The following is a 26782-nucleotide window of genomic DNA, read 5'->3' as shown; positions in this document are numbered from 1 at the left end:
CTGGTTCCTGATCCTGGCTTCGTCTGACTACCCTGCTGGTTCCTGATCCTGGCTTCGTCTGACTACCCTTCTGGTTCCTGACCTCTGGCTTCGCAAGACCCTGCTTCGGTTTAGCCATCCGTTTGGACTTTTGCCTTACAGCTTTATTTTCAATAAAGCCTTCTTATTTTCCCTTATCTCTTGTTGTACGTCTGGTTCATGGTTCCATGACATCTTGGCTGTTCACACGAAGGGATGATTCTCAATTTGGATAGGCTCCACTAGGGCTTGATGGTCTTGGCCCTGGATCCCTAGTACAGCACGGCACCACAAGATGATCTGGGAGTTCGGAGGCAGGAACACCGGCCGGTGTACAAATTTCTCCTTTTCCATTTGCAAATTTTTGCTGAGCACACAGCACACTGATAGTCTTTTGAATGACTCTTTTAGAAGCAGGTGAAGCTGAAGGTATGGATTGATTCAATGCCTCAAGCACCTCGGAGTAACAATTTTTAAAGACATTAGAGCCTAAGATCACGGGGTGTCCCCCTTTATCTCCGGCTTGCACCACAATCACACCTTGCTGTGGTAAGCTGGCTTCTCCCACCTGAAGGGTAGGTTCTCAGTACCCATGAACTTTCACCGGCTTGCCGCTGCTGGCAATGATGTCCAGCCAAGATTCTGGTGGCTGTGTGAGGAGACTGGAATCCCAGAATTTGTCAAAGGCGGGTCGTTGAATGGTGGTGACCTGAGACCCGGTATCCAGCAGGGCTTCAAAAGGTATCCCGTTGATGCATATGTTAATTTTTGGTCGAGATCCTACGTATCTGGGCATCCAACTTGTATCCTTTGGACCTATTGTTCTACCTACCGAGGGGCGTTCCTCGGCCTCGGGAGTGGCCCGTTTAACTGCCAACACGTTGATTCAGTATGTCCATATTTTTTGCAATAGTGGCAGACAGGATGCTTGCGGTTCTTAGACCGGTAATTTGGCCGTCCATCCGGTTCTTTGGAGTATACCTCTTTATATGCAGGTGGGAGGAGCCTTTGAGGTAAGGGGCTCTCATCTTCCAGTAATAATGGTCTTTCCCATAACTCTATTTTCCTGCACACCTTTTCCAGACTCTTAGTGAGATGGTTAACTTGCTCCATTAATGCCGCCACCACATCTGTCACTGGAGCCTGGGTGGCTTGACTGGCCCCGGATGGTCTCACATTAATAGTCTTTGACTGACAGGACTGAGGTTCGAGGGAGGCCGCTGGCCCCGTGGGCGGGTTTTGGCCTAGGATACTGATAACCAGCTCTTTAAAGTCCAAAAAACGCACAATTGGGGTGTTGGGCCGACAGCATCCTCAGCTGGCCCTTTAAGTGCTCAGTTTACACCCGCTATGAACTGCTCTCTCAGAGTCCAGTCCTGGTCCTCAGCCTCCTGGGGGTCCATCTGGACCACAGCCCCCAGAGTCTCTTGCAGGGACAAAGCAAAATCACGGAGTGACTCACCAGGCTGTTGTCTCCTGCTGAAAAATCGCATCTTAACTTCAGACACCGTTCTGGCCTCAAACGTGGTGCCGAGGCGATCAAAAATCTGTTCCAGGCTATTCTTTTCGGAACGGGGCCATGACATGACCTCCCTGCGGGCGGCCCCTTCTAACTGTGCTAAAAGGATCTCCATTTGTTGCTCAGCGGAGATAGGGTATAGCCGGAATAAGGCCAGGATCTGGTCTCTAAAGTCCTTCAATTTATGGGCTTCCCCGGAATATAACGGGAACCAGGGGGCCCAAAAATAATATGGCATGGTCAGGGGCATCAGGCTAGATGTTGCCGCAGCGGCAGGTGCCCTGATATCAGCTGCGTGCACTTCAGAAGGTATATCGGGGGCCACCTGCCCCGCTTCTTCAGGTGCGGACATGGCGTGGTCTCTGGAGGTAGCTTCTTTAGGCAGACACACGCTGGGTTTTGCTGGCTCAAACGTTGCTAAGGGGCTATGGAGTGAGTATAGCCCTTTAATGAGCAGCGGAGCAGGCCAAGATCTGAATCGGATGTGTTCTCCCCTGGATTAAGTCTCTTATGGCTAAAGAGGGACCTCCCCCAGCTTTCCAGCAAGATCGGAATTCACCCGGTGCTTAAATATCAAGGAATTGGTGCGTATCGAAAGTTTCCTTACTCCGGTGATGTGCGCAGTCCAGGTCTCGCGAGGCACGGGATTACGTTGTGCGGAGGTCCCACGCGCAGCGTCAGGAGGTAGGCACAGCCTTTCTGAGCTCTGGGATTCAAGGTAGGTGGTATCTTTTTTTACAGACAGGGTGGTACCTTTATTTCACAGGCTGGGCGCTACCTTCTCCTTTTCGTGCCAAACAGACACAACGAGGCGCACTAATTGTCTAGTCAGCTTAAGCGGCCATCTTTAAAGAATAACGCTGTCTATTCACTGACAGCAATCGGTGACTAGAATAAGCGGCAAACAGTCCACAACAATGCAATGTTTGCACCGCGATTATTACAGTTCTTTGGCCCAGCAATTTTTCAAATAAACAGTTACAGCTTGTATCACTTTATGGGCAATAACGGCAGACAGTTTATATTCCACAATGGCGCAGAAATGATCGTATCCTGTTTGTGACGCCAAAATATGCAGTACGCAGCCCTGCAGGGTATTGCGATGGTGAGGTCACAGGGAATAGGCAAACGAGGGTTGCTCTTGGTTACTCACAGTTTATGGGAGACCGTGGGCAGGCGTACAGCAGTGATGGAAAAGCTTGCACTTGGATCCTCTGGGGAACTCTCTGTATATAGCAGTGTTTCCCAACCAGTGTGCCTCCAGCTGTTGCAAAACTACAACTCCCAGCATGCCCGCACAACCAAAGACTGTCTGGGCATGCTGGGAGTTGTAGTTTTGCAACAGCTGGAGGCACACTTGTTGGGAAACACTGGTATATAGGGACCAGGCCGGTGGTAGGTGAGGTGCCCTGGATGTTGCAGGTTTAAAGTGCCGGTGGCAAGATCCCTTTAAGTTTGTGACGCCAGTGCCGGTAACGGTGGCACACTGATTTATGATAGGAATAATTGAGGAACGCGTTGTTATGGTGAACCAAAACTTCCTTTACTGGAAACAGTTAACTTTGTACATGCTAGGTTCAGTTCCACATGGCAGCAGCAATTATAAGCAGGCTTTCACATCAATGGCAGGTACAATGTTCTTTGCAAGATACTCAGAGGGTTAAAGCACTTACAGACCAGGCTGCATGCACCTTTCCTCAGAAATCCCGTCTGTCTTAATCCCAAAGCCCGTATGCCCTAATGCTGGCTTTATCCTTGGTAGAAAACTTCCTTAGGTATATATCCTTGCTTTTCCAAAATAATTCTTTTGCCCTTCAGCTCTCTTGTTTGGCTGGAATACTGGCTCTGCTCTGCTTTGTAATGGGAACTTGGTTTCTCAGGAGGCAAACCCTTCTCCTGGACTGGTGGGGCAACTTCCGAGCTTGCTTTACTCAGGACCCTCAGGCTGGCTAGTCTGCACTTACTAGCCTCCTGGAACACACTGCCCTCTTCTCTTCCTGTCTGGACCTCATTATATACAGGTCCTTCTAAAAAAAATTAGCATATTGTGATAAAGTTCATTATTTTCTGTAATGTACTGATAAACATTAGACTTTCATATATTTTAGATTCATTACACACCAACTGAAGTAGTTCAAGCCTTTTATTGTTTTAATATTGATGATTTTGGCATACAGCTCATGAAAACCCCAAATTCCTATCTAAAAAAATTAGCATATCATGAAAAGGTTCTCTAAACGAGCTATTAACCTAATCATCTGAATCAACTAATTAACTCTAAACACCTGCAAAAGATTCCTGAGGCTTTTAAAAACTCCCAGCCTGGTTCATTACTCAAAACTGCAATCATGGGTAAGACTGCCGACCTGACTGCTGTCCAGAGGGCCATCATTGACACCCTCAAGCAAGAGGGTAAGACACAGAAAGACATTTCTGAACGAATAGGCTGTTCCCAGAGTGCTGTATCAAGGCACCTCAGTGGGAAGGAAAAAGTGTGGCAGAAAACGCTGCACAACGAGAAGAGGTGACCGGACCCTGAGGAAGATTGTGGAGAAGGACCGATTCCAGACCTTGGGGGACCTGCGGAAGCAGTGGACTGAGTCTGGTTTAGAAACATCCAGAGCCACTGTGTACAGGCGTCTGCAGGAAATGGGCTGCAGGTGCCGCATTCCCCAGAAACAACGGCAGAAGCGCCTGACCTGGGCTACAGAGAGGCAGCACTGGACTGTTGCTCAGTGGTCCAAAGTACTTTTTTCGGATGAAAGCAAATTTTGCATGTCATTCGGAAATCAAGGTGCCAGAGTCTGGAGGAAGACTGGGGAGAGGGAAATGCCAAAATGCCGGGTTGGATTCATGTTCAGAGCAGGAGCGCACGGCATCATTGGTTGCTATAACTCTGTGCGCTTCATGCCGCCGCTGCACTACAGTAATATACTATATGAGTGTATTACTGTAGTGCAGCGGCGGCATGAAGTGCACGCGGTCATAGCAACCAATGACACTGTGCGCTCCTGCTCTGAACAGGAATCCAGCCCGGCATACTACGGACCACTCTTGGCCGCGGAACACGGCCGTGTGCATTCGGTCTTAGAGCAAGGGCTGCTGGGGAGGTGGACATGAGGTTCGTTATGGTTTGGCTTTACTCCTTCTAGGAGCCCATGCAAAGAAGGCCATATTTGAGCCTCTATGTGAATATGGCTCTTGTAGACTAGGGGCTTTCTGGGAGTTGTAGTTTTCCATCAGCTCGAGGGTCGCAGGTTGGGCATCCCTGTTGTAGACAAATAGGTAGTAAATAAAATCTGAAATTCATGTGTATGTCTTCCACTGTCTGCTCTGCTATAACAGTCAGGCCTGGTCTCTGAACACTCGCATTTATGTATCTTTATTAGTCTCGACAGTTCAAAACCAGAACAAACATCCACATGCGTTATTTACTTCCGTCATCAGCCTGCGCCGGAAGTGGGGGAAACAGCGGATGTGACGTCGTGACGTACTTTGCCGGCGGCGGAAAGTGGGGACGTTGCACTCACGTATTTGTCTTCACGTGTAGCCGGCTTGTTCGGAGCCGTGTACCGGGAATTCCTCTTGAGGGGAGAGACAGGTGAGGAGGGGATAGCGCGGGCGGGACGAGCTACACTGCTCTCACATACCGGATAGCGCTCACGTAGACCGTCGTGCAGATTGTAGGGACCACAATGCACCAGGGATTATCCGGTGTCTGTCCTGTATAATGGTGGCTGTTTGTAGGTAATCCTGTGGTTGAAGATGCCAGGAAAGCTGAGTGCGAGGTGTGTCCTTATTGGTGGTCACCCAGCTTTCCCAGGAAGAGCCCACCACTGAATGAATGTGCTATGGCACAGCATTGTAAGCCTGCAATGGATTCGTTGTATTAAAACGCGTCGTTTCTAGGCGATTTTGACTTTTAAAGGGTGTATTCCATGATTAACATTAAAAAATAAATAAAAATCAGACACTGGTACATGAGACCCGGCCCTGTACTGTGCCTCACATGGATCCAGAGCTCTCCCCATCCATTTATTTGTAGCTGCCGTGTCCTGTATGCTGCAGGTGAAGGATGGAACTGAGCATGTGCGTCCACCTCTGTGAGCAGGACAGGGGGCTGAAATTACAACTAGAGCAAACAGGTGGCGCCATACAGATCAATTTCATTGAGTGACACAGTGGCTTTAAAACATTTTAATTACATGCAATTTACAAAAGTATTCAGGACCAGGGGTTGTCCCAACTTTTTGGGACCGCCCCTTTAAAACTGTCGACTTCGCAATAATATATCGGGGGGGGGGGGGGATGTGGCGGGAGCGACTGTTTTCATTTTTGTTCCTTCCAAGAGCCACAATTGTTGTTTTCAGATGAACATAGCTGTATGAGTGATTATTTCTGTAAGGGTGGCGGCACACAGTGCAGTTCTCACCTGCATTCAGGACGCAGTTTTCTGTTTAGCAGCCTTGTTAACCCCTGGTGTTCTGCATTGTGGGAATAATTAAAAGGAACCTGTCACCAGGATTTTGTGCATAGAGCTGAGTGCATGGGTTGCTAGATGGCCGCTAGCACATCCGCAATACCCAGTCCCCATAGCTCTGTGTGCTTTTATTGTGTAAAAAAAAAACAACTTAACACATATGCAAATTAACCTGCAATGAGTCCTGTCATTGACTCATCTCAGAGACAGGACTCATCTCAGGTTAATTTGCATATGTATAAAATCGTTTTTTTTTTTTGTTTTTTTTTTTTACACAATAAAAGCACACAGAGCTATGGGGACTGGGTATTGTGGATGTGCTAGCAGCCCATGTCCTGAGCTCTATACACAAAATCCTGGTGACAGGTTCCCTTTAAATTAATTTCAGTTAGCTGCAATAAAAAAACTGCATCCTGAATACTTGTCAGAACTGCACCATGCGCTCTAAGGGGGCCATTTAGTGTTCCATATAATGTACTAAAAAACTTTGTTTTGGCAGAATTGGGGAGAAAAAGCACAATTTCCATTGTGGTTTTGCCTAAAGAAGCCCTCCCACAAAAAGTGTTATTCTCTGACCTGTTAGGCTACTTGTACACTAGTGTTTTTGCTGGATCCAGCAGGGCTCAGCAAAAACGCTTCTGTTACTGATAATGCATCTGTCTGCATCCGTTATGAACGGATCCGGTTGTATTATCTTTAAAAGGGATTGTCTCACTTCAGTAAGTGGCATTTGTCATGTGGCACTTACTAATGTATTGTTATTGTCCATATTGCTTCCTTTCTTGGCTTGATTCATTTTTTCAATACATTATACATTGCTTGTTTCCATGGTTACGACCACTCAGTAATCGATCAGTGGTGGTCATGCTTGCACACTATAGGAAAAAGCAGCAGCCTCTCTGGTGGCCGGGACCATAGGAGCGCACATAGGCTGGTGCTTTTTCCTATACTGTGCAAGCACGACCACCACTAGTGGATTTCAGGATGGTTGTAACGATGGAAATGAGCAGTGTATAATGTGATGGAGAAATGAATCCAGCCAGTGAAGGAAGCAATATGGATAATAAAATACATAAGTGCCTTGTAGTAACTTTCTCTACATGATAAATGCCACTTAATGAAGTGAGACATATCCTTAACATAGCCAAGACGGATCCGTCATGAACACTATTGAAAGTCAATGGGCGACAGATGCATTTTATATTGTCAGAGAAAACGGATCTGTCCCCATTGACTTGCATTGTGGGTCATGCCGGATCCGTCTTGCTCCGCATCCCATGATGGAAAGAGAACTGCAGCATGCTGCTCTCTGGTATGAGGACGGAACAGAATGCATTTTGGAGCACTCCGTTCCGTTCTGTTACATTTTGTCCCCATTGACAATGATAGGGGACAAAACGAAAGCGTTTTTCTCCGGTATTGAGACCCTATGACAGATCTCAATACCGGAAAATAGAAACTCTAGTGTGAAAGTAGCCTAAGAAAGGTGCATGATGTAAACTGGAGTGAAGGACATTTTCTTACCAGTGTCTTTATTTGTGAGATATAACCTTCCTTCTGATCCTCGGCTGTGTCATGTGACCAGCAATCAGACTTTCCAAATAACACGGCTAGGGATGAGCGAACTTGTGTTTTACGAGTTCGGGCTTTCAAGTTTTATTAAAATTTCCTTATGGATTCTGATACCATAGGCCATATATCGGCATTCTATGACAGAATGCATAACGGAATACCCTTTAAGAGGCATTCCGTCATAATAGAAGTCTATGGGCCGCACAACGGATCCGTCTGGTTTCTCTCAGTCCTTTCCTGCATAACGGAAACCAGACGGATCCGTTGTTCGGCCCATACACTTCTATTATGACGGAATGCCTCTTAAAGGTATTCCGTTATGCATTTTGTCATAGAATTCAGTTATGACCCGTGGTAAGAAAACCTGAACCCCGAACTTGTAAAACACAAGTTCGCTCATCCCTAAATACAGCATCTTATGTGTGGACATGAAGCCAGTTTCTCTATGTATTCCTATGGGAGACTTAGGCCTCTTTCAGACGGGCGTTGCGGGAACATGCACGATTTGTAAGCGCGAGTGCAAAACATTGTAATGTGTTTTGCGCGTGAAAAAAATCGTCATGTTTGGTACCCAAACCTGAACTTTTTCACAGAAGTTCGGGCTTGGGATCGGTGTTCTGTAGAATGTATTATTTTCCCTTTATGACATGGTTATAATGGAAAATAATAGCATTCTGAATACAGAATGCATAGTACAATAGCACTGGAGGGGTTAATTTTTTATTTTTTTTTAACTCACCTTAGTCAACTTGATCGCGCTGCCCGGCATCTCGTCTGTCTCCTTTGCTGAACAGGACCTGTGGTGATGTCACTCCGGTCATCACATGATCTTTTACCATGGTGATGGACCATGTGATGACCGGAGTGACGTCACCACAGGTCCTGTTCAGCAAAGGAGACAGACGAGATGCCGGGCAGCGCGATCAAGTGGATTAAGGTGTTAAAAAAAAATATATATATATTTTTTTTTTAACCCCTCCAGCGCTATTGTACTATGTATTCTGTATTCAGAATGCTATTATTTTCCCTTATAACCATGTTATAAGGGAAAATAATACAATCTACAGAACACCGATCCCAAGCCCGAACTTCTGTGAAGAAGTTCGGGTTTGGGTACCAAACATGCTGATTTTTCTCACGCACGTGCAAACTGCATTACAATGTTTTGCACTCGCGCTGACAAATATAAAAAAAAATATAACATGTCCTATTCTTGTCCGCACTTTGCGGACAAAAATAGGCATTTATATTGCCGGCGCTTCCGTTCCGGCACGGTCGTGTGCATGAGGCCTAACGCTGTTGCTGATGGAACAATATTTTGTTGCACGGGTGCTTTTGTGCTGCCTTTGTCACTTGGGAGTGGTGGGGGTCAGGGCCAGAACTTTTGCCCCTTCACATGTACCATCCTTTACACTTGAAAACAGGTGTAAAAGAGGAGTGAAAGCGACTCCAGTAAGGGCAGGCGGAGTAGTTTTCACTCCAGACGCACGCATTGCGAGACTTGCGCCTAATTTAGACTGTTAGATTGTGGTGTTCGCTGCAGTGGAGGGGATGGATTGAACAGGTTTGATTATTATTATTTATTTTTTTCTTCCCATTTTCATTAATGTTAAAGGTGGTGTCTGGCAGGATAGCCAATAAATATTTTTGCGCTAAACGGAAAAATGCTTCCCTCCAACACTGTGGAACAGGTGGTAGTTGCTGAATGCTCGCTGTCTTGTATAGTATTATGTGTTTTTATTGTATCACTCGCTCACGCTGAGGACAGGCTGCAGGAGGACCACATCAGCGCAGAGAGTGGTCCTGGAGAAATGGGTGAATATAACAAGATTTTTTTTTATTTTAGGCTATTGGAGGGTTTGTCTATGATATTTTATGTTCTCTCGGACAACCTCTTAAACCAATTGCGTGTATGACCTTGTGTAGGTTTATTCACTCCTGGGAACCTTTTCTGCAGCCCCCTTCCTCCAACATGGCCAAACCCGTGGTGGGAGTCATACTAAGGGCTCATTAAGAAGGCCGTAAGCTGTGGATCAGTTTTTTTTCGGATTACATGCGTACCCATTCACTTTTGTGGTGCCCTTTTCTTCCGTTCTTTGGCTCCACAAAATAAATAAAACATGTCCTATACTTGTCAGGGAAGATCAGGACGTGGCCCCATAGAAGTCTATGGGTCCACAAAAATGCGGAATGCAATCAGTTTTTTTGCGGACATACTGAACTCTACGCAAAAGAAGTGGATCCGTGTTTTTGCCGTCGGCATACGCACGTTGAATGAGCCGGGAAACGTGGGAGCGCACGTAGGCTGGTGCTTTCTTCTATAGTGTGCAAGCACGGCCACTGCTGCTAGATTGCAGGGTGGTCGTAACCATGGAAACGAGCAGTGTATAATGTGATGGAAAAATGAATCCAGCCAGTGAAGGAGGCAATAAAAGCGTGTTCTCACAGCAGATGTACTGTACACGTAAGAAAACTCCAATGTGTATTTGCAGTGGGATCTGTGGCAGAAATTTTCCTTGTGAAATAAAATGTTCCCGTGTTCTTATAACATTCCTGTGAGTCTTATCTACCAGCAGTAGTGTGGATCTTACGTCTTGTGCCCGCTGCAGCTGTTTTATCCTGAACCTTCACACATATTAATAGTTCAGGCTGGCGAAATGTCCAGTATAATGTTACCAGCCCGCAGCGGCACTGGCTGTAGGCGTCCAGGCAGTCCTGTGAGATTCCAGGTCTTAAAGGGGTTTTCATGACTCTTCTCAGGATTCATACACATGACCACGATCTGTCCGTGTGTCAGCCACACCTCCCCCGACCCGAACTGACTGTTTAATAGTAATTTCTGACGGTCAGTTTATATCTGATCGAGGGGCTATGCGGTGTAGTCACATGATGACGTGAGTACACTGCCATAGCCCCTCGTTCAGGTGGAGAATGACTGTATCATCCACGTGCTTTGTCCATCAGTGTACTATACATGTCCGCAAAGTGTGGACCCATTGAAGTCAATGGATCTACAACAAAATGTGACATGCACACGGACCGCATCCGTATTTTGTGGTTCCCTGGCTTGTAAACTGTTGTGTGTGCGTGAGCCCTTAGACATTTGTGGCATGTGTACAAGCTCGACTTGCAGGATATGGCTATGCTATAAATGTCGTCTGAGAATACCCCTCTTAGCATCCCATAATCCACTGTCCTGACTCCTGTCCAGCAATTTTTAAACATTATATTAGATTGTTTTTATGTTGAATTTTCTTCTAAAGTTCCTCGGTCATTATTGAAAATCTTATATTACTTGCATTAACTGTGCAAAAATTTAGCAGCTATGTCCCATCAGTGCTGGGTTTAAAGGGGTTGTCCACTTTCTGGCTACTTGTGAGCAATGTGTATATAAGTTGCTATATGGCACTTACTAATGTAGCCTGTGTGTCGATATTTTGTACCTTTTTCTAGATTTCATAAGTCATGCCGACTTGTTATACAGATCTTTTGTGCTGTCTGCATAGAGGTCCTGTCCATCGGATGCCCTCTGATGGAGGGTCATGTGACCAGACATCACCCAGTCAACTCCATTGTAACACACTGCATCTGCACTAAACTCCAACTGTGCAGGAGCAGTGTACTTCAATGGAGACATGACATTGAGATGATTTGACCCTCCTCCAGCAGCCATTTTTATGGACAGGGCCTCTATGCAGACAGCACAAAAGACTTTGAAAACAAGGGGGCATACCTTATGAAATATGTGCAGAATATCAACAAAGATTATATTAGTAAGTGCCATGTAAGCATCTTACATACGCATTGGTCAACAGTAGTAGAAAATGGACAACCCCTTTTAGTAATTTTATTGAAATGCAATATGCCAGGCTTTGCTGATATCCACCCCCAATATATTTGTTTTATTGGTCTTTGTAATATCCGGCAAGGTTAAGAGCGGGACGTCCTCTTCATAGGCAGCATGTAGAATCCTGCAGTACGCATCTCAGCTTGCATGACCACAGACTATCAGTGTTTTTTGGGGGGTGGGAGATCTAAGAATTTAGACACTGATATAAGATCCTTCTTCCTGACCAGGTATCTTGCCCATTGTATGAGTTAAAAAAACAAATTAAAACTTCATTAGATTATGTCAATAACTTGTTCCACTCGCTTGTCTTTCAGGGTTCTCTGACATGTCCTACACGGTGCTGGCAAGGTCACATGTGCTATGACAAAAATTAGCCAATGGGTCACCACAATGGCTTCCAAGACTCCAGGATCTACAGTGTCATTGGTTGGACAAGGGTCAATTTTAGATAAGCCCTCACTTCACATGGTGGGGTACTTGGGAAAAGTCAGTGAAACTTTTTTTTTTTAATTTTTTTCAGCTATTTTTTCTTCTGCGCTCATGTTTTAATGTTCTTTTTGTACTCTTATCCACGGAAATCTTTAAGAAAAAAGGCGAAAGATAACGACAAAGTAAACAGTACATTTAGCGGCTGTATTTTTGTATGATCCTGTGGGTTTTTAATGTGCATATTGTCATTTTAATACAGTCACCATTTATGTATATTATTAACTTCACCAAAATGTATTTCCTGAAGGATTCTCACAAATTTACTTATCTGGAAGACTTCCCTTTCAGTGGATGGGCTGTAGTTCATCAAGCACCTGCATCTCTCAGGAGATTCATTTTTAAAGTGATTGTGCAGGCGGAAAATAGGTCTTCAATATCTGATCGGTGGGGGGTCCAACACCCAGCACTCCCATCAGTCAGCTGTTTGAAGAGGAGATGGTGCTCCATGCAAGCACTGCATAGTGTATTTACAAGTGTCAGCTCCATTCAAGTAAATGGAGCGAGTGCTTGCAATTACACTGCACCTCCGAGATGATGGCAGTGTAATGAAGATGAAGCAGCGCTCGCATGGAGTGCGGCCTCCTCGTTAAGCTACTTTCACACTGGCGTTTTGAATTCAGTTTGTGAGATCCGTTACAGGGATCTCACAAACGGTTCAAAACGGGTCAGTTCAGCCCCAATGCATTCTGAATGGACAAGGATCAGTTCAGAATGCATCAGTTTGCCTCCATTCCGCTCTGGATGCGGACACCAAAACGCTGCTTGCTCTGGATGCGGAGCCATTTCAATGTAAGTCAGGACGGAACCGTTTTGACTTAGACTTCTTTTTAAAAGAATAATGCAAACGGATCCGTTATGAATGGATACAGGCGTTTGCATTATAGGTGCGGATCCGTCTGTGCAGATACCAGATGGATCCGCCCCTAACGCAGGTGTGAAAGTAGCCTTAAACAGCTAAGGCCTCTTTCACACTTGCGTTGTCCGGATCCGGCGTGTACTCCACTTGCCGGAATTACACGCCGGATCCGGAAAAACGCAAGTGTACTGAAAGCATTTGAAGACTGATCCGTCTTCAAAATGCTTTCAGTGTTACTATGGCACCCAGGACGCTATTAAAGTCCTGGTTGCCATAGTAGTAGGGGGGAGCGGCATACTTACCATCCGTGCGGCTCCCGGGGCGCTCCAGAATGACGTCAGAGCGCCCCAGGCGCATGGATGACGTGTACATGCGATCACGTGATCCATGCGCTTGGGGCGCCCTGACGTCACTCTGGAGCGCCCCGGGAGCCGCACGGACGGCAAGTATGCTGCTCCCCGCTCCCCACTGCACTTTACCATGGCTGCCAGGACTTTAGCGTCCCGGCAGCCATGGTAACCATTGAGAAAAAGCTAAACGTCGCATCCGGCAATGCGCCGAAACGACGTTTAGCTTAAGGCCGGATCCGGATCAATGCCTTTCAATGGGCATTCATTCCGGATCCGGCCTTGCGGCAAGTGTTCCGGATTTTTGGCCGGAGCAAAAAGCGCAGCATGCTGCGCTATTTGCTGCGGCCAAAAAACGTTCCGTTCCGGAACGGAAGACATCCTGATGCATCCTGAAGGACGGACTGTCCATTCAGAATGCATTAGGAAAATCCTGATCAGTATTCTTCCGGCATAGAGCCCCGACGACGGAACTCTATGCCGGAAGACTATAACGCAGGTGTGAAAGAGCCCTAATCGGTGTTGGTGCAGGGTGTTGATTTTTCTTAGGTCCCTTTTGAAAAATGGAAATTGCAGTCTGGCTCTTGTGGCCAACTCCTCCGCTGCTTCTTTGCTCTATTGTTCATAGATCTCCTCTTCCATGGTCTCCGTAACACTTGGGTTGCGTGAGGTTTTTCTCATGCATGATCAGTTGAAATCATGTTATTAGAATGTAAGAAGTGTTTTTAGTGTCATCTCAAAACTAATGCTGAAGCTTATGCATTCTTTACTCTAGAACCCTCATAGCATCAACGCTCCCCATGATGGATGGTGCCCGGTGTGCAAGACCAAGGGCCAAACACAAGCACTCAAGACGTACCGCATTAATTTTACTCAATCAATATTTCTTTGTACCAACCCACAGGTATGTCTTCCATGTTTTCCAGATTTTTTTATTTTTTGGGGGGAATTAGCACTTTTGAATTAACAAATGTTTTCAACTTACTGTTTTTTTTTTTTTTGTTTTTTTTTTTCCCCTATAGTGTATTTATCCATTGGGATATACTCCCTTGGATAACATAATTGCAAACACTGCTGACCTTAAGAATATCAGCCCGAATAAACAGAAAAAGCGTGACCTTTCCAACCTGTCGCCAACTCCACTTCCATTTCAGAAGAGACTGAAAATTGATCTACAAGTCGTCGGTGATTCTCATACTGGTCAAGCTGATCCATGTACATTTGTGCCTGGTTTTCCAGCACTGGAAAATGAAACAAGTTCTCAACCTGGTCTTAAGGAATGCACAGATTCTCAGATGCAAAATGTCTCAGGGATGACAAACTCTTTCAGTAGTTCTGCTGTATGGAACAGGTCTAGCTTTTCAGTTCTGCCCATGGGATCTCCGAGTAGATATGCACTTTCTGAACCTGATGGATCGCCAGCAATACAGGATGACCACCAGAAAGGTCTCGAAGTAATGGACCCTTTGAATAATGGCTTTCTTCTCCCCCTCCACCCAGAGACTGATCACAGCATGGGTAAGGTGCAGGAAGAGTTAAAGCAAAGTTCAGATACCGAAATGACTAAATCTTTAAGTGATGAGGGTAATTTGAATGGCCCGGCATTAATGTCAGACTATATGCCCTCATGTGTCTCACCACATACACCTTTGTTGAAAAACTGTCAGGAAGAGAGTCAAGTAAATGAAAATTCCTCTAAGGACACCTTCCTCCCCCAGAGTATTATTGATAATGTATCAGATCAGGAATGTAGGTTACACCAGTCTTGTGATTTTGCACCTTCTGAACCTGATGGATCGCCAGCAGTACAGGATGACCACCAGGAAGCATTACAGAATACAGGTCTCGAAGTAATGAACACTTTAAATAATGACTCTCTTCTCCCCCTCTACCCAGAGACGGACCACAGCATGGGTAAGCTGCAGGAAGAGGTGAAGCAAAGTTCAGATACCGAAATGACTAGATACCGAAAAGAATGTAGGTTACAACAGAATTGTGAATTTATCAAGGATAACGTTTGTTTGGTGGAACCTCCCAAAGAACAAATGGAGAACACGGATGATTTGACAGATGGAAATGTAGAAGCTCCTTTGTGTAATAACGAGGCTTCGCTTTTAATTCCAGACGGTCAACTAGAAATAAGTGCAAATACAGTCACCTCAGAATTGCAACAGGAAGAAACTGAACAGCAAATTAATTTGAGCTCCTTGCAGGACATATCTCCTCCAACATGTCCAGAGGTTGCTGTACAAGAGAACTTATCAGAATCTCTTCAATTAATGCAGGAATCTCGTGATGTGACAGCGACTTCTCAATCCTTCGAAGGCGAGCTACAAGAGTGTCTAGCAGATTCATCTAAACCATTGTCTTCTCCATCATGTGTTGTGGCAGAGGACAGTGAAAAAGGTCAGTCTACCTTGCCACCATGTGAGTTAAAGGAATGTCAGCCGGAGAGTATGTCCAAAGATAATTTGGATATTCCTTTGGATTTACCATCTCCTGTTCCAAATGGGTCTGTGGTAAGTGCAGAAGGTCCAACACCCATTCCTAATTCATTATTGCTGCAAGAACTGGTGCAGAACTGTCAGAATATGAATTCTGAAGAACGCAATCCTTCAAATTCTTTACAAGACCTTCAGCCTGAGAGCCAAGTAGAAGAGAGCCTTTTTAACAATTGTGACAGTCCTACTAGTTCATTGCCACCTGTAGAAGACCAGACCTTTGCTGATGCTTCAGCAATATCCTTACCAGGTGACCAGATGTCTGAGGAATGTGACACAGGTCGTGTCTGTCAGGAAAATGACATGGCTTCTCTGGCTGACACACTAGTGGGTAATCAACCTGTTCTTCATTCAGATGACGGTACCTTAGAGAGTGTATGTGAACCCTATGACATTTCAGCTTCTATGAGCGATGACTGTAATACGCAAAGAGATGGCAAACCTATAAACAAAACGTCATTGCCAGGTCCGCAAGTCGTGTTACAAGACTGTTTGAAGTGTCATTGTGGATTGATTATACCATCTCAGAACTTGCGTAAGAACGCTTGTGACGACCCTACAATTTCAGCTTCTTCTGGTAAAGACCAGGCCTGTTCTGATGCTGCAGCGATAACAGTACCTCATAGCTCTTCAACTGCTATCGTGAAAGGTGATGGTAATGACAAATCTCTGAACAAAATGTATCTGCCAGGTCCTCAGATCTTGCTTCAGGACTGCTTGAAGTGTCATTGTGGAAGGAATATACCATCTCGGACATTGCAGAATACGCAGACGCCAAATAAAGATTCTGTATCTGAAGTTGACAGTTCCTCATGTGAGGCAAAGGTTCTTACAGACTGTGAGGAAGTGTCAGCAGCGTCAGATATTGAAAAGGATAGTAATACAGTTGCTAGCGCGCAAAAGCCGGTGTCTGCCCCACCTGTAGAGTGTGAATCCCTGTTATCCAAGCAGAAGAAAACGTTTTATGAAAACACAACTTTACCTGACTTGTTACTGGACATTCAGCCTGAACACCGCATGGAAGAGCCTTTATTGGAGGCCCCTAGTCCTGCATGTGAAGCCACAGAGTCCATGACTCCTCATTCAGACATGGAAATAACCAAACAAGATGTGTGGCAGAATCAACAGGTCAAAGAGAGTGATGACATCATGGAAACTGAAGTGACGGAAATATTGAATGACAGTGTTCAAGATGGCAGCAAATTGTCGAATACTTTAGAAACCTCATTAAACAGTGACGGACTGGCTGATGAGAGCCATGAAGCCATGGAAACTAAAGAGGAGGATTCAGCTGAAGATGTTAAAGCACCTGCAAGAAAAAAGTTAAAAGTTACAGAAAAACGTCTACAGTGGAAGAACAAGCATTCCTTATGCTGGTTAGATTGCATCTTGTCTGCTTTGGTCCAGTCAGAGACTCTCATCCGTTTTTTTGAGGAGGGTCGTCCTCACCTTAGGAAGGAGTCAATCATTCACAATCTCTTTAAAACATATGGAGAAGCCACAACAATGTATATAAAGAGTCTCAAGAAACCGAGAGCAGGTGGGTGTTTTATTTATTTATTTTTACTTAAAGGGGTTTTCCATCTCAGACAATGGGGGCGTTTCGCTAGGCTATGCCCCCATTGTCTGATAGGTGCGGGTCCTACCGCACCTACAATGAGAACGGAGCAGTGAAATGATTGGAGGGCACAATGCGCAGCGCTGGCTCGGCTATTTCAGTCTGCCCCACAGAAATGAATGGGAGCATGTGCAGTGCGCTCCCGTTCACTTCTATGGGAGCAGCGCTTGGTGGTGGAGGGACCCTGGGAAATCCGATTTTGTTTTCGTTGTAGGTGTAGGTCCCAGCGGACCCGTACCTATCAGACAATGGTGGCATATCTGAGCGATATGCCCCTATTGTCTGAGATGGGAATACCCCTTTAAAGGGGTAGTCCTTGTTCACAGCTGAACCTTAACATAGCCCCTTCTTCCCCTTATCAACCACTCTGAGATGAGCATTTCATGGGCTTTTTGGTTTACAAATTTAGAAGCCTTCCGTCTAAGCAGTGTTGCCGATGCTGTTATACAGGCTATGGCAGCACTAAAGCCTGCCCATTAGTGCTCACTGCTAGGTGGAAGCCTCTGCCTAGCAGAGACCCGGTACGTCACTGGATCTAATGAAAAAGCCCTGATTCTCCGATGCTCATCTCAGAGGGGCTGAGTGGGGTAAGAAGGAGTTAAGTCCAGGATGAGCTCTGAACCTGGACAAACCAGTCAGTATCTGGTGTGGCCACCATTTGCCTCACGTAGTGTAATGCATTTCCGTCGCATAGAGTTGATCAGGTTGTTGATTGTGGCCTGTGGAATGTTGGTCCACTCCTCTTCAATAGCTGTGTGAATTTGCAGATCCAGAGCATCCCAAACGTGCTCAATGGGTGAAATGTCTGGTGAGTATGCTGGCCATGCAAGAACTGGGATGTTTTCAGCTTCCAGGAATTGTGTACAGATCCTTGCAATATGGGGCCGTGCATTATCATGCTGCACCATGAGGTGATGGTCATGGTTCAATGGCACAACAATGGACCTCAGGATGTCAATGTACACTGTGTCTGACAGAGGATCTCAAAACTGGAATTAATTCATTGTCAATAGGGACAAAACTGATTAGGATGCATAATCATGCACCCGTTCTATTTTTATTTTTTATTTATTTTTTTCCTGTTTTGGGGCCAGCCACAAAACTGCAAGCTGCAGTTTTGTGTCCAGTTTGCTAAATGGAACTTTGTTCAGTTTTGTTTTAATACAACCAGATCCGTCCAAAACTGAGCCATCCGGCTGTATTAAAAGCACCGGATCAGTTTAATTCCAGTTTTAAGATCCTCCTCCCAATCTCAAAACCGGAAGTCCTTATGTCCATATCTAAAGGCCAGAGCGCACACTGGAACACAAATATCTAGATGCGATAGTGCACCAATGAGGATCGGAGAGGTTTGTGTCTTTTTGCTCTATCAGCTGGTTTCCAAATCGCTGTCTCCTGGTGGTTTCCTTTTATAGTTGTGACCGTAGGTCAGCATCTGATTTTAGTTTTCTCACTCTTTTCACAGGGAACAAGCGACCGAAGCATGAGAAGTGTCTGAACGAGGTCAGAAAGAAAATCTTTCAAAAACTGAAACCACTTCTGAAATGCAAATTGGGTATGTAAGACTCCAGAGTAGACTTCACAGATCTGTAATGTACTCGCACACGTATAAGCCTTATGTGGACTGGTCACAATACATATCACTCTGACTGTAGGGGGTTTTCCAGGATTAAAAAAAAGTGACTGTTTTACATCAGAAACAGCGCTGCACTTGTCCTCAGATGGTATGTGGGTTTATAGTTCAACGACCTTAAAGTGAATAGGGCTCAGCTGCAATACCACATAAACCTGTGAACTGGTGCAGTGCTGTTTTTGTGGGAAAACAGCCGGGTTTTTCTAATCCTTGACCACTTTAAAAATTGGATTTTTTTTGTACTCACCGTAAAATCCTTTTCTCGTAGTAGGCATTGGGGGACACAGCACCATGGGTATACGTCCAACTACCACTAGGAGGCACTAGACACAAAGTGTTGGCTCCTCCCAGGTGGGCTATACCCTCTCCACAGGCACGAGGCTATTCAGTTTGTACCAAAAGCAGTAGGAGAGAGAAGAAAAGCAAGGAACCAACAACTCCTGTACCGGGAAAGATTAAGAGACCAGCCTGGAGAAGCAGAAGTAAAAACATAGGGACAGCACCGCGTGTTGGAACTACCTAACGCTCTAAATTGTCTCAGACCCAAAGAGCGAAAAAAACTTGTGGCCGACCCCTGACAGGCCAGGGGAGAAAGGAAACAGGGAAGCACTGGAAGCCAAACGAGTGAGGGAAGCCATAGCAAGGCTCGCATGTGAAGGGAGCAGGTCTCCCCTCACCGCAAGGCAGGTGATGAAGTTAAGCGCCCTATTTAAAGGTTAAAACTCAAGGCTGCTAGAGGAAACCGCCAACCCTTGGAGAAGGAGGGGGTTGTAGGTAAAGGCCAGGAAAAGAGAATGATAAGACCTGCGTCCCACAAACAGGAGATGAGGCTCAAGCCTCTGAAATCAAGATATCACTGTGAAGCGTAAGACTAGAGGAAACTCTGGGCATATGAAGTATCGGGGGGGGGGGAGGAACCAGATACAGGCCCAGGAAATCTCAGCAGGGACACACTGGACTGAGAGACATGGGAGTAGGAGAGTACTCCAAACAGCCTAAGCAGGAAAGGTTCTACAACAGGAGGAGGTCCCTCCTGAAGGAGACCATACAGCGGAATTGCAAACTGTAGCACTAAATCACTCAATACCAGGTACTTGACGCGGGAGGATGGGAAAAGAGTCACGAATCCCAAGGCTATTGGAACCCATAAAGGGAACAATCAACCCAGCCTCCCCCCCCCCCCCCCCCCCCCCCCAAGAAAAAAAAAAAAAAAAAAGATTGTCATGCAGAACCTGAGTGGTCAAATGAACGGGGACAGGGACTCCAGAAAGGAGTACCCGGTATGGGCTCACAAGGAACCAGGAGCTGAACCAGAAGACACCGCAAGCCAGAATATCCAGGAAAGGTGAAATGAAACTACCATAGGGGAAGGGGCATTGGCCATGGACAACTAGCCAACTGTATACATTGTCCCAGAGAGGGCAAGTACAGCAGCTCGGGATGTACCACTAAATCGACAGACATCCATATGCAGAAGTTGCCATGAAAAAGCCGGGTGAGACTACACAGAAATGTAGAAACCGGCTGCGACCGGCATACTGAAAACTCCCAGGCGGGAGAAAGTACCTGACAGGTGCAGACGACGGCAAAGTCCAAGGGGACTGCCCCACTGTCATGTAGTAAAACTAAGCAGAGAATACCGAGAACACCTGGACCCAGAAGGAACTACGGGACCCTGTCCGATGCCCACCTGGACCCAGAAGGAACTACGGGACCCTGTCCGATGCCCACCTGGACCCAGAAGGAACTACGGGACCCTGTCCGGTGCCCACCTGGACCCAGAAGGAACTACGGGACCCTGTCCGGTGCCCACCTGGACCCAGAAGGAACTACGGGACCCTGTCCGGTGCCCACCTGGACCCAGAAGGAACTACGGGACCCTGTCCGGTGCCCACCTGGACCCAGAAGGAACTACGGGACCCTGTCCGGTGCCCACCTGGACCCAGAAGGAACTACGGGACCCTGTCCGGTGCCCACCTGGACCCAGAAGGAACTACGGGACCCTGTCCGGTGCCCACCTGGACCCAGAAGGAACTACGGGACCCTGTCCGATGCCAGAGCAATCCGCTGAAAATTCACCTACCGGGCAGGTGTGTGGCACTCGGTGGTCCTGTCCCTGACCCGTCAGTAAGGACATCCAGCGACGATAAATGCTGTTGACCCCAGAAGGATTCCGTGTGGCGGAGGACATCCAGCGATGACCGAAAACTGCTGCAGCGGCCGGTGCTCACCAAGCTACGTGCCCCAACAAGGTAGAAGATCCAGTGGAGATCCCTGTACTCCACCAGGAATGGGCCGCTCTGTAATAGGAAACAACGCGAGTACTCCTCTATAACATGGGGTAACGCGGAGCGCAGCCTACCGTAGTACCTTATAGAGATGGCAAGAGCAACCCTAGCACAAAGGCCAACAACCACCTGGCCATGGTGTAGGGAGCGTGGTCAGAACAGATCAGCCATATACTGGAGCTACCAGAAGTAGCACTAGACCGACAAGGTGGGGGTTGGGCTGGCCCACCCCTGCCAGATATGGTAACCATGCACATGCTGAACCAGGATGGCCTGTTGTAGACAGTTCCTTGAGAAGTACAAGTACATTGAGCATGACAGTAACGGAGTGGCAGATGTATGGAAGAACCAAAAGGATGGAACCAACATCCGCAGCACAGATTAGAACCTGGGGGCAGAAAGCACCCAGTAATACAGAAACTGTATGGGCCACAGATTGCACCATAGGGCCCAGCACTTGGGGTACTACAAACACACACCTAAAATATAGTTAGTGGCTGCATGTTGCCTTCTAAGGAGAGTGGAAACATAGCCACAGCATCTGGGAATGCGACAGGAGGGTACAGGTACTCAACCTGTAAAGTAGAAATACGGCTGTGTACTGCAGAGATACGACCAGTCAGGTGTAATGGGTACAGCATCTGGAGATGGTAGAGGTATTACATTTTAAGATCGGAGCAATGTGGCCGCATGGTGCACCCTAGAACCAGAGAGGTGCAACAGCTACCGCGTTGGCAATGGTACCTATATTCCGCCCAGGAAGGGAAAATAGGGCCGCACGGTACCACAAAGAACAAGACAGGTGCACACTACGTAGGTGCAATGGCAACTGAAGAAGGCCCTCTATTTCGCCTGAAAAAAAGGGAAACGGGGCCGCATAAGTACACCATAGAGCCAGACAGGTGTAACGGCTGCAGCATCAGAGATGGTGCAGGAAATCTACCTATGAAGGGAGTAAGGGATGGCTGTTCGGTACACACTATGATGAGGTAGGTGCAATGGCCACGGCAATTGGAGGAGGCCTCAATATCTTGTCCGGTAAGGGAGAGAAAATTCCACATGGTACACCATAGCGCCAGACAGGAGTAACGGCTACAGCATCCGGAGATGGTGCAGGTACTCTACCTATGAAGGGAACAAGGTGGCAGCTTGGTGCCCACTAGAACCAGACAGGGGCAATTCTACGGCAATTGAAAGTGGCCTCTATATCTCGCCCGTAGGGAGAAATGTAGCCGCATGGAACACAATAGAGCCCGCCAGGGGTATTGGCTACAGCATCTGAAGATGGTGTAGGTACTCTACCTATGAAGGGAGCAAAATGGCTGGGAACAGACAGGTGCAATTGCTATGGCAATTGAAGGCGGCCTGTATATCTCGCCCGGAAGGGAGAAATAGTGCTGCATGGAACACCATAGAGCCAGTCAGGAGAAATGGCTTCAGCATCTGGAGTAGGTGTAGGTACTCTACCTATAATGGGAGCAAAGAGGCTGGGAACAGACAGATATAATTGCTTTTTACTCACCAACCTACAGGAGGCGTTTGCCTGAGCTAACAGCTTGCCTAGAACAGGAACCCCCTGTAATGAAGTAGAGTGGCGAACACCAGCACCAGGATGGGGACCCGATGGAAGCACACTCAAATGTGAGGAGGGGGGGGGGGGTTGCGCAGACCCACAAAACTGGGGGGGGGGGGGGGGGTCCGGAGAGAAGTGACACCTGTGAGCTGGGAACAGGCCATGGAAGATGAGGCCTAGTCCCGGCAGAAGCCGGGGGCTAAAGTAGCGGGGAGGCCGGGGAGAAGACTGTGTGGCCAAGGAGGAGAGAAAAACCAACTAAGGGGGAAGAGAAAGGAGGGGAAACACGAATATAAACCACCAATCCCCCCCCCCCCCCCTGGCCACAGGAGGGAACCTAACCCTGGGACAGGGGAATATACTCACCGTCCGATGTCTTCGGGCGCCGCAGGGTCACCCCTTCGGCAGACTCAACATGGGAACCGTGGGAATGCCGGCAACTAAAGTGGAACACGATGGAGCCCCAGCCTGCAGCAGGTATAACGGTGGAGATCACCGAGACCTGCAGAAGAGAGAGAAAAATAATAAAAATTAAAAAAAACAGCAGGACCTGCAAAAAAAAACAAAAAACACAGGACAGGTCTGCCTCCTACGGACACTAGACTAAAACTGAATAGCCTCGTGCCTGTGGAGAGAGTATAGCCCACCTGGGAGGAGCCAACACTTTCTGTGTCTAGTGCCTCCTAGTGGTAGTTGGACGTATACCCATGGTGCTGTGTCCCCCAATGCCATGCATGAGAAAGAGAATTAAGCTGGTAGGCACTAAATCAATTTATTAACACTCAAGCCCCAGCGGGCTTGTAAAGTAGTGAATTACCAAAATTTTTAAATTGGATCCAACACCGATACAGCCTCTGGAAACCTAACCCCGACATAGCCACTGGAAACCTTAATAGATTTAAAGGGGTTGTCCACAGAGTAGGCCATCAATATCGGAACACCAAAAGTCTGACACCCTGCAGCCTTGCTAATCAGTTGTGCCAGAAGTGTGCAGTTTGTTCCATTGTGTAGTGGATGTAGCTGATAACCACAGCACTTCTTCCTCTCACTTCAGTGGGTGCAGCACAGCAGTTACCAGCTCCGTATACTGCACAATAGTGCTGGCAACGGGGCAACATCGGAATAGCTGAATGGTGAGGGTGCAATCTGATATTGATGCTGTCAGCTTAGGGTAGACGGTAAAGATGCTTGATGACCCGTTTAATGAAGGCTAGTGCTGGGCTTCTAGGCTGACCACTGAAATGAAGTTAGGATATTATAACCCATTGCTACCCTCCTCGGGTCAATAAAAGCACATTGCTTATAAATTGTGTGGTTCCAGTGGGACTGCGTAGGTGAGAATGTCCTCAGCTCCACCACCTAACTTCCATACAAAGACAGTAGTACTGTGCGGTATTTTGGGCAGTCAGCGGTGTGACATTTCATCCAGGTCCCTTCCACCTTTAGTAAGGAGAGCAAGTAAGAGGCTCCTGCTGCAGCAGAATGGTTTCCCATGCACTAGCACTGGAAGGATGAGACCAAGGCTCACTTGCCTTTAGCTTCTAGTGGACTTTTCCAAAGCCTTTATCCAGACGTTAGGTTGCAAAGTAAGACTCCCTTGAGAATACAGCATGACCACTGCTTTATTCTCTTCTATGGGCCTGAATGTGGTGGTGGTCATGCATGCACCACCAACTTTTTCCTCAAGGCCTCTTATCCCCTATGCTGTGCTTAGGGGATAAGAGTTGGTCGTGCAAAAACCCCTTTGTTTCCCCGTGGTAACATGTAGTATACAAATACTTCACTATTATATTGTGGTTACCTGCCTTCTCAGAATAAGCCCATCCACCATGACCAATGCAGCGTAAGCAAGGATATAAAAAAAAATAAGTTAAATAAAAAAAATGTATAATTTCTGACGGCAGAGGTAGAATTTTAACCCGTTCAGTGGTAGGGGCCCATCTGTCACCATGAATTAAAACTTTCATGTGCAGTTTATTTTTAATTAGGTGGCACCCCTTCATTGCAGGTGTCTGAGAAGTGACTTAACGTTTTTGGACAAAACGGACTGCGTTCTAGTGTAAGCAGAATAACAACCGCAAGGTACGCATATGAACTGACTCTAGCGTGTAAAATAAGCCTTCCTGAGTGAAATTCTCAGCAGATAAGCGACCATTCTTGCGCTGAAGTCTGAGTACTTGTCATAACAAAGCCATTCCAGATGATAAAATGTAGATCCAAACATAGGGTGCTGGGAGACTGTAGTACTAGTGTTGGGAACTATCATTTCTCGCCCAGTTTCCTTGGGGGACACAGAAGACCTTGGGTATAGCTATGTCCTCTAGGAGGCGTGACACTAAGAAAAAACTGTTAAGCCCCTCCTCCACAGCTATACCCTCAGCCTGGAGAGAAAGGCTGCCAGTTTTTGCTTAGTGTCCAAGGAGGCAAGACACTCCCTGCTCTGCAGGGCTGTTTTTCTCCTTGTTTAAATTTTGATTTTTACCTTTTTCTTTCTTTTTTTGTTCCAGACAATCAGGGACAACAGAGTCGCACTAGACCTCTCTGTTTCTCCCGGGGTCGAGCTGCGCCAGTGCCGGTCATCCGCACTGCTGCCTCCCCCACAGAAGGCAAGGTGGACCAGGGCAGCCCAGCTCCCCTGCATCCCGCCAGCGCAAGGGTCGCCCGCACGCCAAGCCCCTCTTCCAGCGTCCTGCCACTACGGTGCCAGTAGCTGAAGGGGCGACCCTGCTGGAACGGACCGAGGGTGAAGACGGCTATGGTGAGAGAGTGGCTTCTCCAGCCCTACGACCCTCTCCCCCCACCCCGGTCTCCTGCGTGACTGACCCCCATACTGGTAGCCTATCAAGCAGAGTGGCTATTGGACCTAGGCTGGTCCTAGGCTGGTCCCTGGGGTGTCGCAAGGCGGCAATCTGCTACAGCACTCACCCATTCCTCCATAGATCATAAGCTGGCTGCAGGATGGAGGTCCGCGCAAAGAGGGGGCGCTTGCCGATGCGCTGCTCAGGGCGCCGCAAAAAAAAAAAAAATTTAGTCCTTCGCGGCCCGCTGGGCCGCACCATCCGGTGCTCCTTCCCGGGCACCTGACTCTTCCTGGCCGCGGGGTGGGCTCCCGCGGCCGGCGTTACATGTGCGAGCTATGCTCCAACTAGGTCCGGCCGACCATCGGTCCGGTCGGCCGGACGCCGCAAATTTCGGCCCAGGCATCGCGCCTGCTGGGCCGCACCTCACGCTCCTCTCGGGTCCCTGATTCTTCCGGCCGCAGGGTGGGCACCCGCGGCCGGCATTGGCTAGAGCTGTGCTCCAACAGGCCCCGGCCGGCCGTCGGTGCATTCCGGCCGGCCGGGCGCTGCATAGTTTGTTTAGGCTTCGCGGCCTGCTGGCCGCAATTCCGGCGCTCGGGGTGGGCACCCGCGACCGGTATGGGGGCTCCGGCGGCCGGTATGTGGGCACCCGCGGCTGGCTTAGGCCCGGCCGGTACTTTAAATGCTTGCGGCCCCGGTCGTCCGGGCGCCGCTAAAATTTAGGCCCCGGCTTTACGGCCTACTAGGCCGCAAATTCAGGCCTCTGTGGGGGGGGCGGGAACTCTCCAGGCGCGAATTCTTCCCGCCTGGAGGTTCCCCCGCCCCCAAGAGTTCGCAGCGCGCCCCCCAGCCCAGGTGCCTGTTAACCCTTTGGGTACTGGCCGGCTCCTGATGGGCCTGTACGGCCTGTGCCCCTGTATGGTGGCCCCCCTTTCTGCCTCAGGGAGGCTGTAATATTAATAAAAATAAATTAAATAAATAATAATAATAAAAAAAATAAAAAAAAATAAAAAAATGAAAAAATTATAATTTTGTTTTAAATAACTGGGCTTGTGGGCTGCGCAGGATGAGGCAGCCTCATCATTCGGTATGCTGTCTGTAGGCGTGCCCCCCTCTCTTAGGCGGTGTGTCGCGCTCCCCGGCTGCGGCGCTGGCCAGGGCATGTTCCCCCTCCCAGGCGTTTTCTTGCCCTCTCCCGGGATACGGCACTGGCCAAGCGCATGCAAAATTTCTGCCC

At 47.6% G+C, this 26782-nt stretch overlaps 1 protein-coding gene across 1 annotated transcript in view; it reads left to right on the top strand.

The window, feature by feature from the left end:
* The first annotated feature begins 610 nt into the window (after window positions 1–610).
* Window positions 611–26782, top strand: part of USPL1 (ubiquitin specific peptidase like 1) — a 53123-nt gene continuing 26951 nt past the window's right edge. Inside the window, exons 1-5 of the mRNA XM_044285467.1 lie at window positions 611–704; window positions 5128–5138; window positions 13907–14035; window positions 14154–17172; window positions 18716–18805. Coding sequence (XP_044141402.1) covers window positions 611–704; window positions 5128–5138; window positions 13907–14035; window positions 14154–17172; window positions 18716–18805 — 3343 coding nt within the window. The remainder of the gene's footprint in view (window positions 705–5127; window positions 5139–13906; window positions 14036–14153; window positions 17173–18715; window positions 18806–26782) is intronic.

The sequence above is a fragment of the Bufo gargarizans genome, chromosome 3, assembly GCF_014858855.1.
Source record: "Bufo gargarizans isolate SCDJY-AF-19 chromosome 3, ASM1485885v1, whole genome shotgun sequence".
NCBI lineage: Eukaryota > Metazoa > Chordata > Amphibia > Anura > Bufonidae > Bufo > Bufo gargarizans.
Note: the sequence above shows the minus strand (reverse complement) of the source record. Positions and strands in the feature narration are given on the sequence as shown.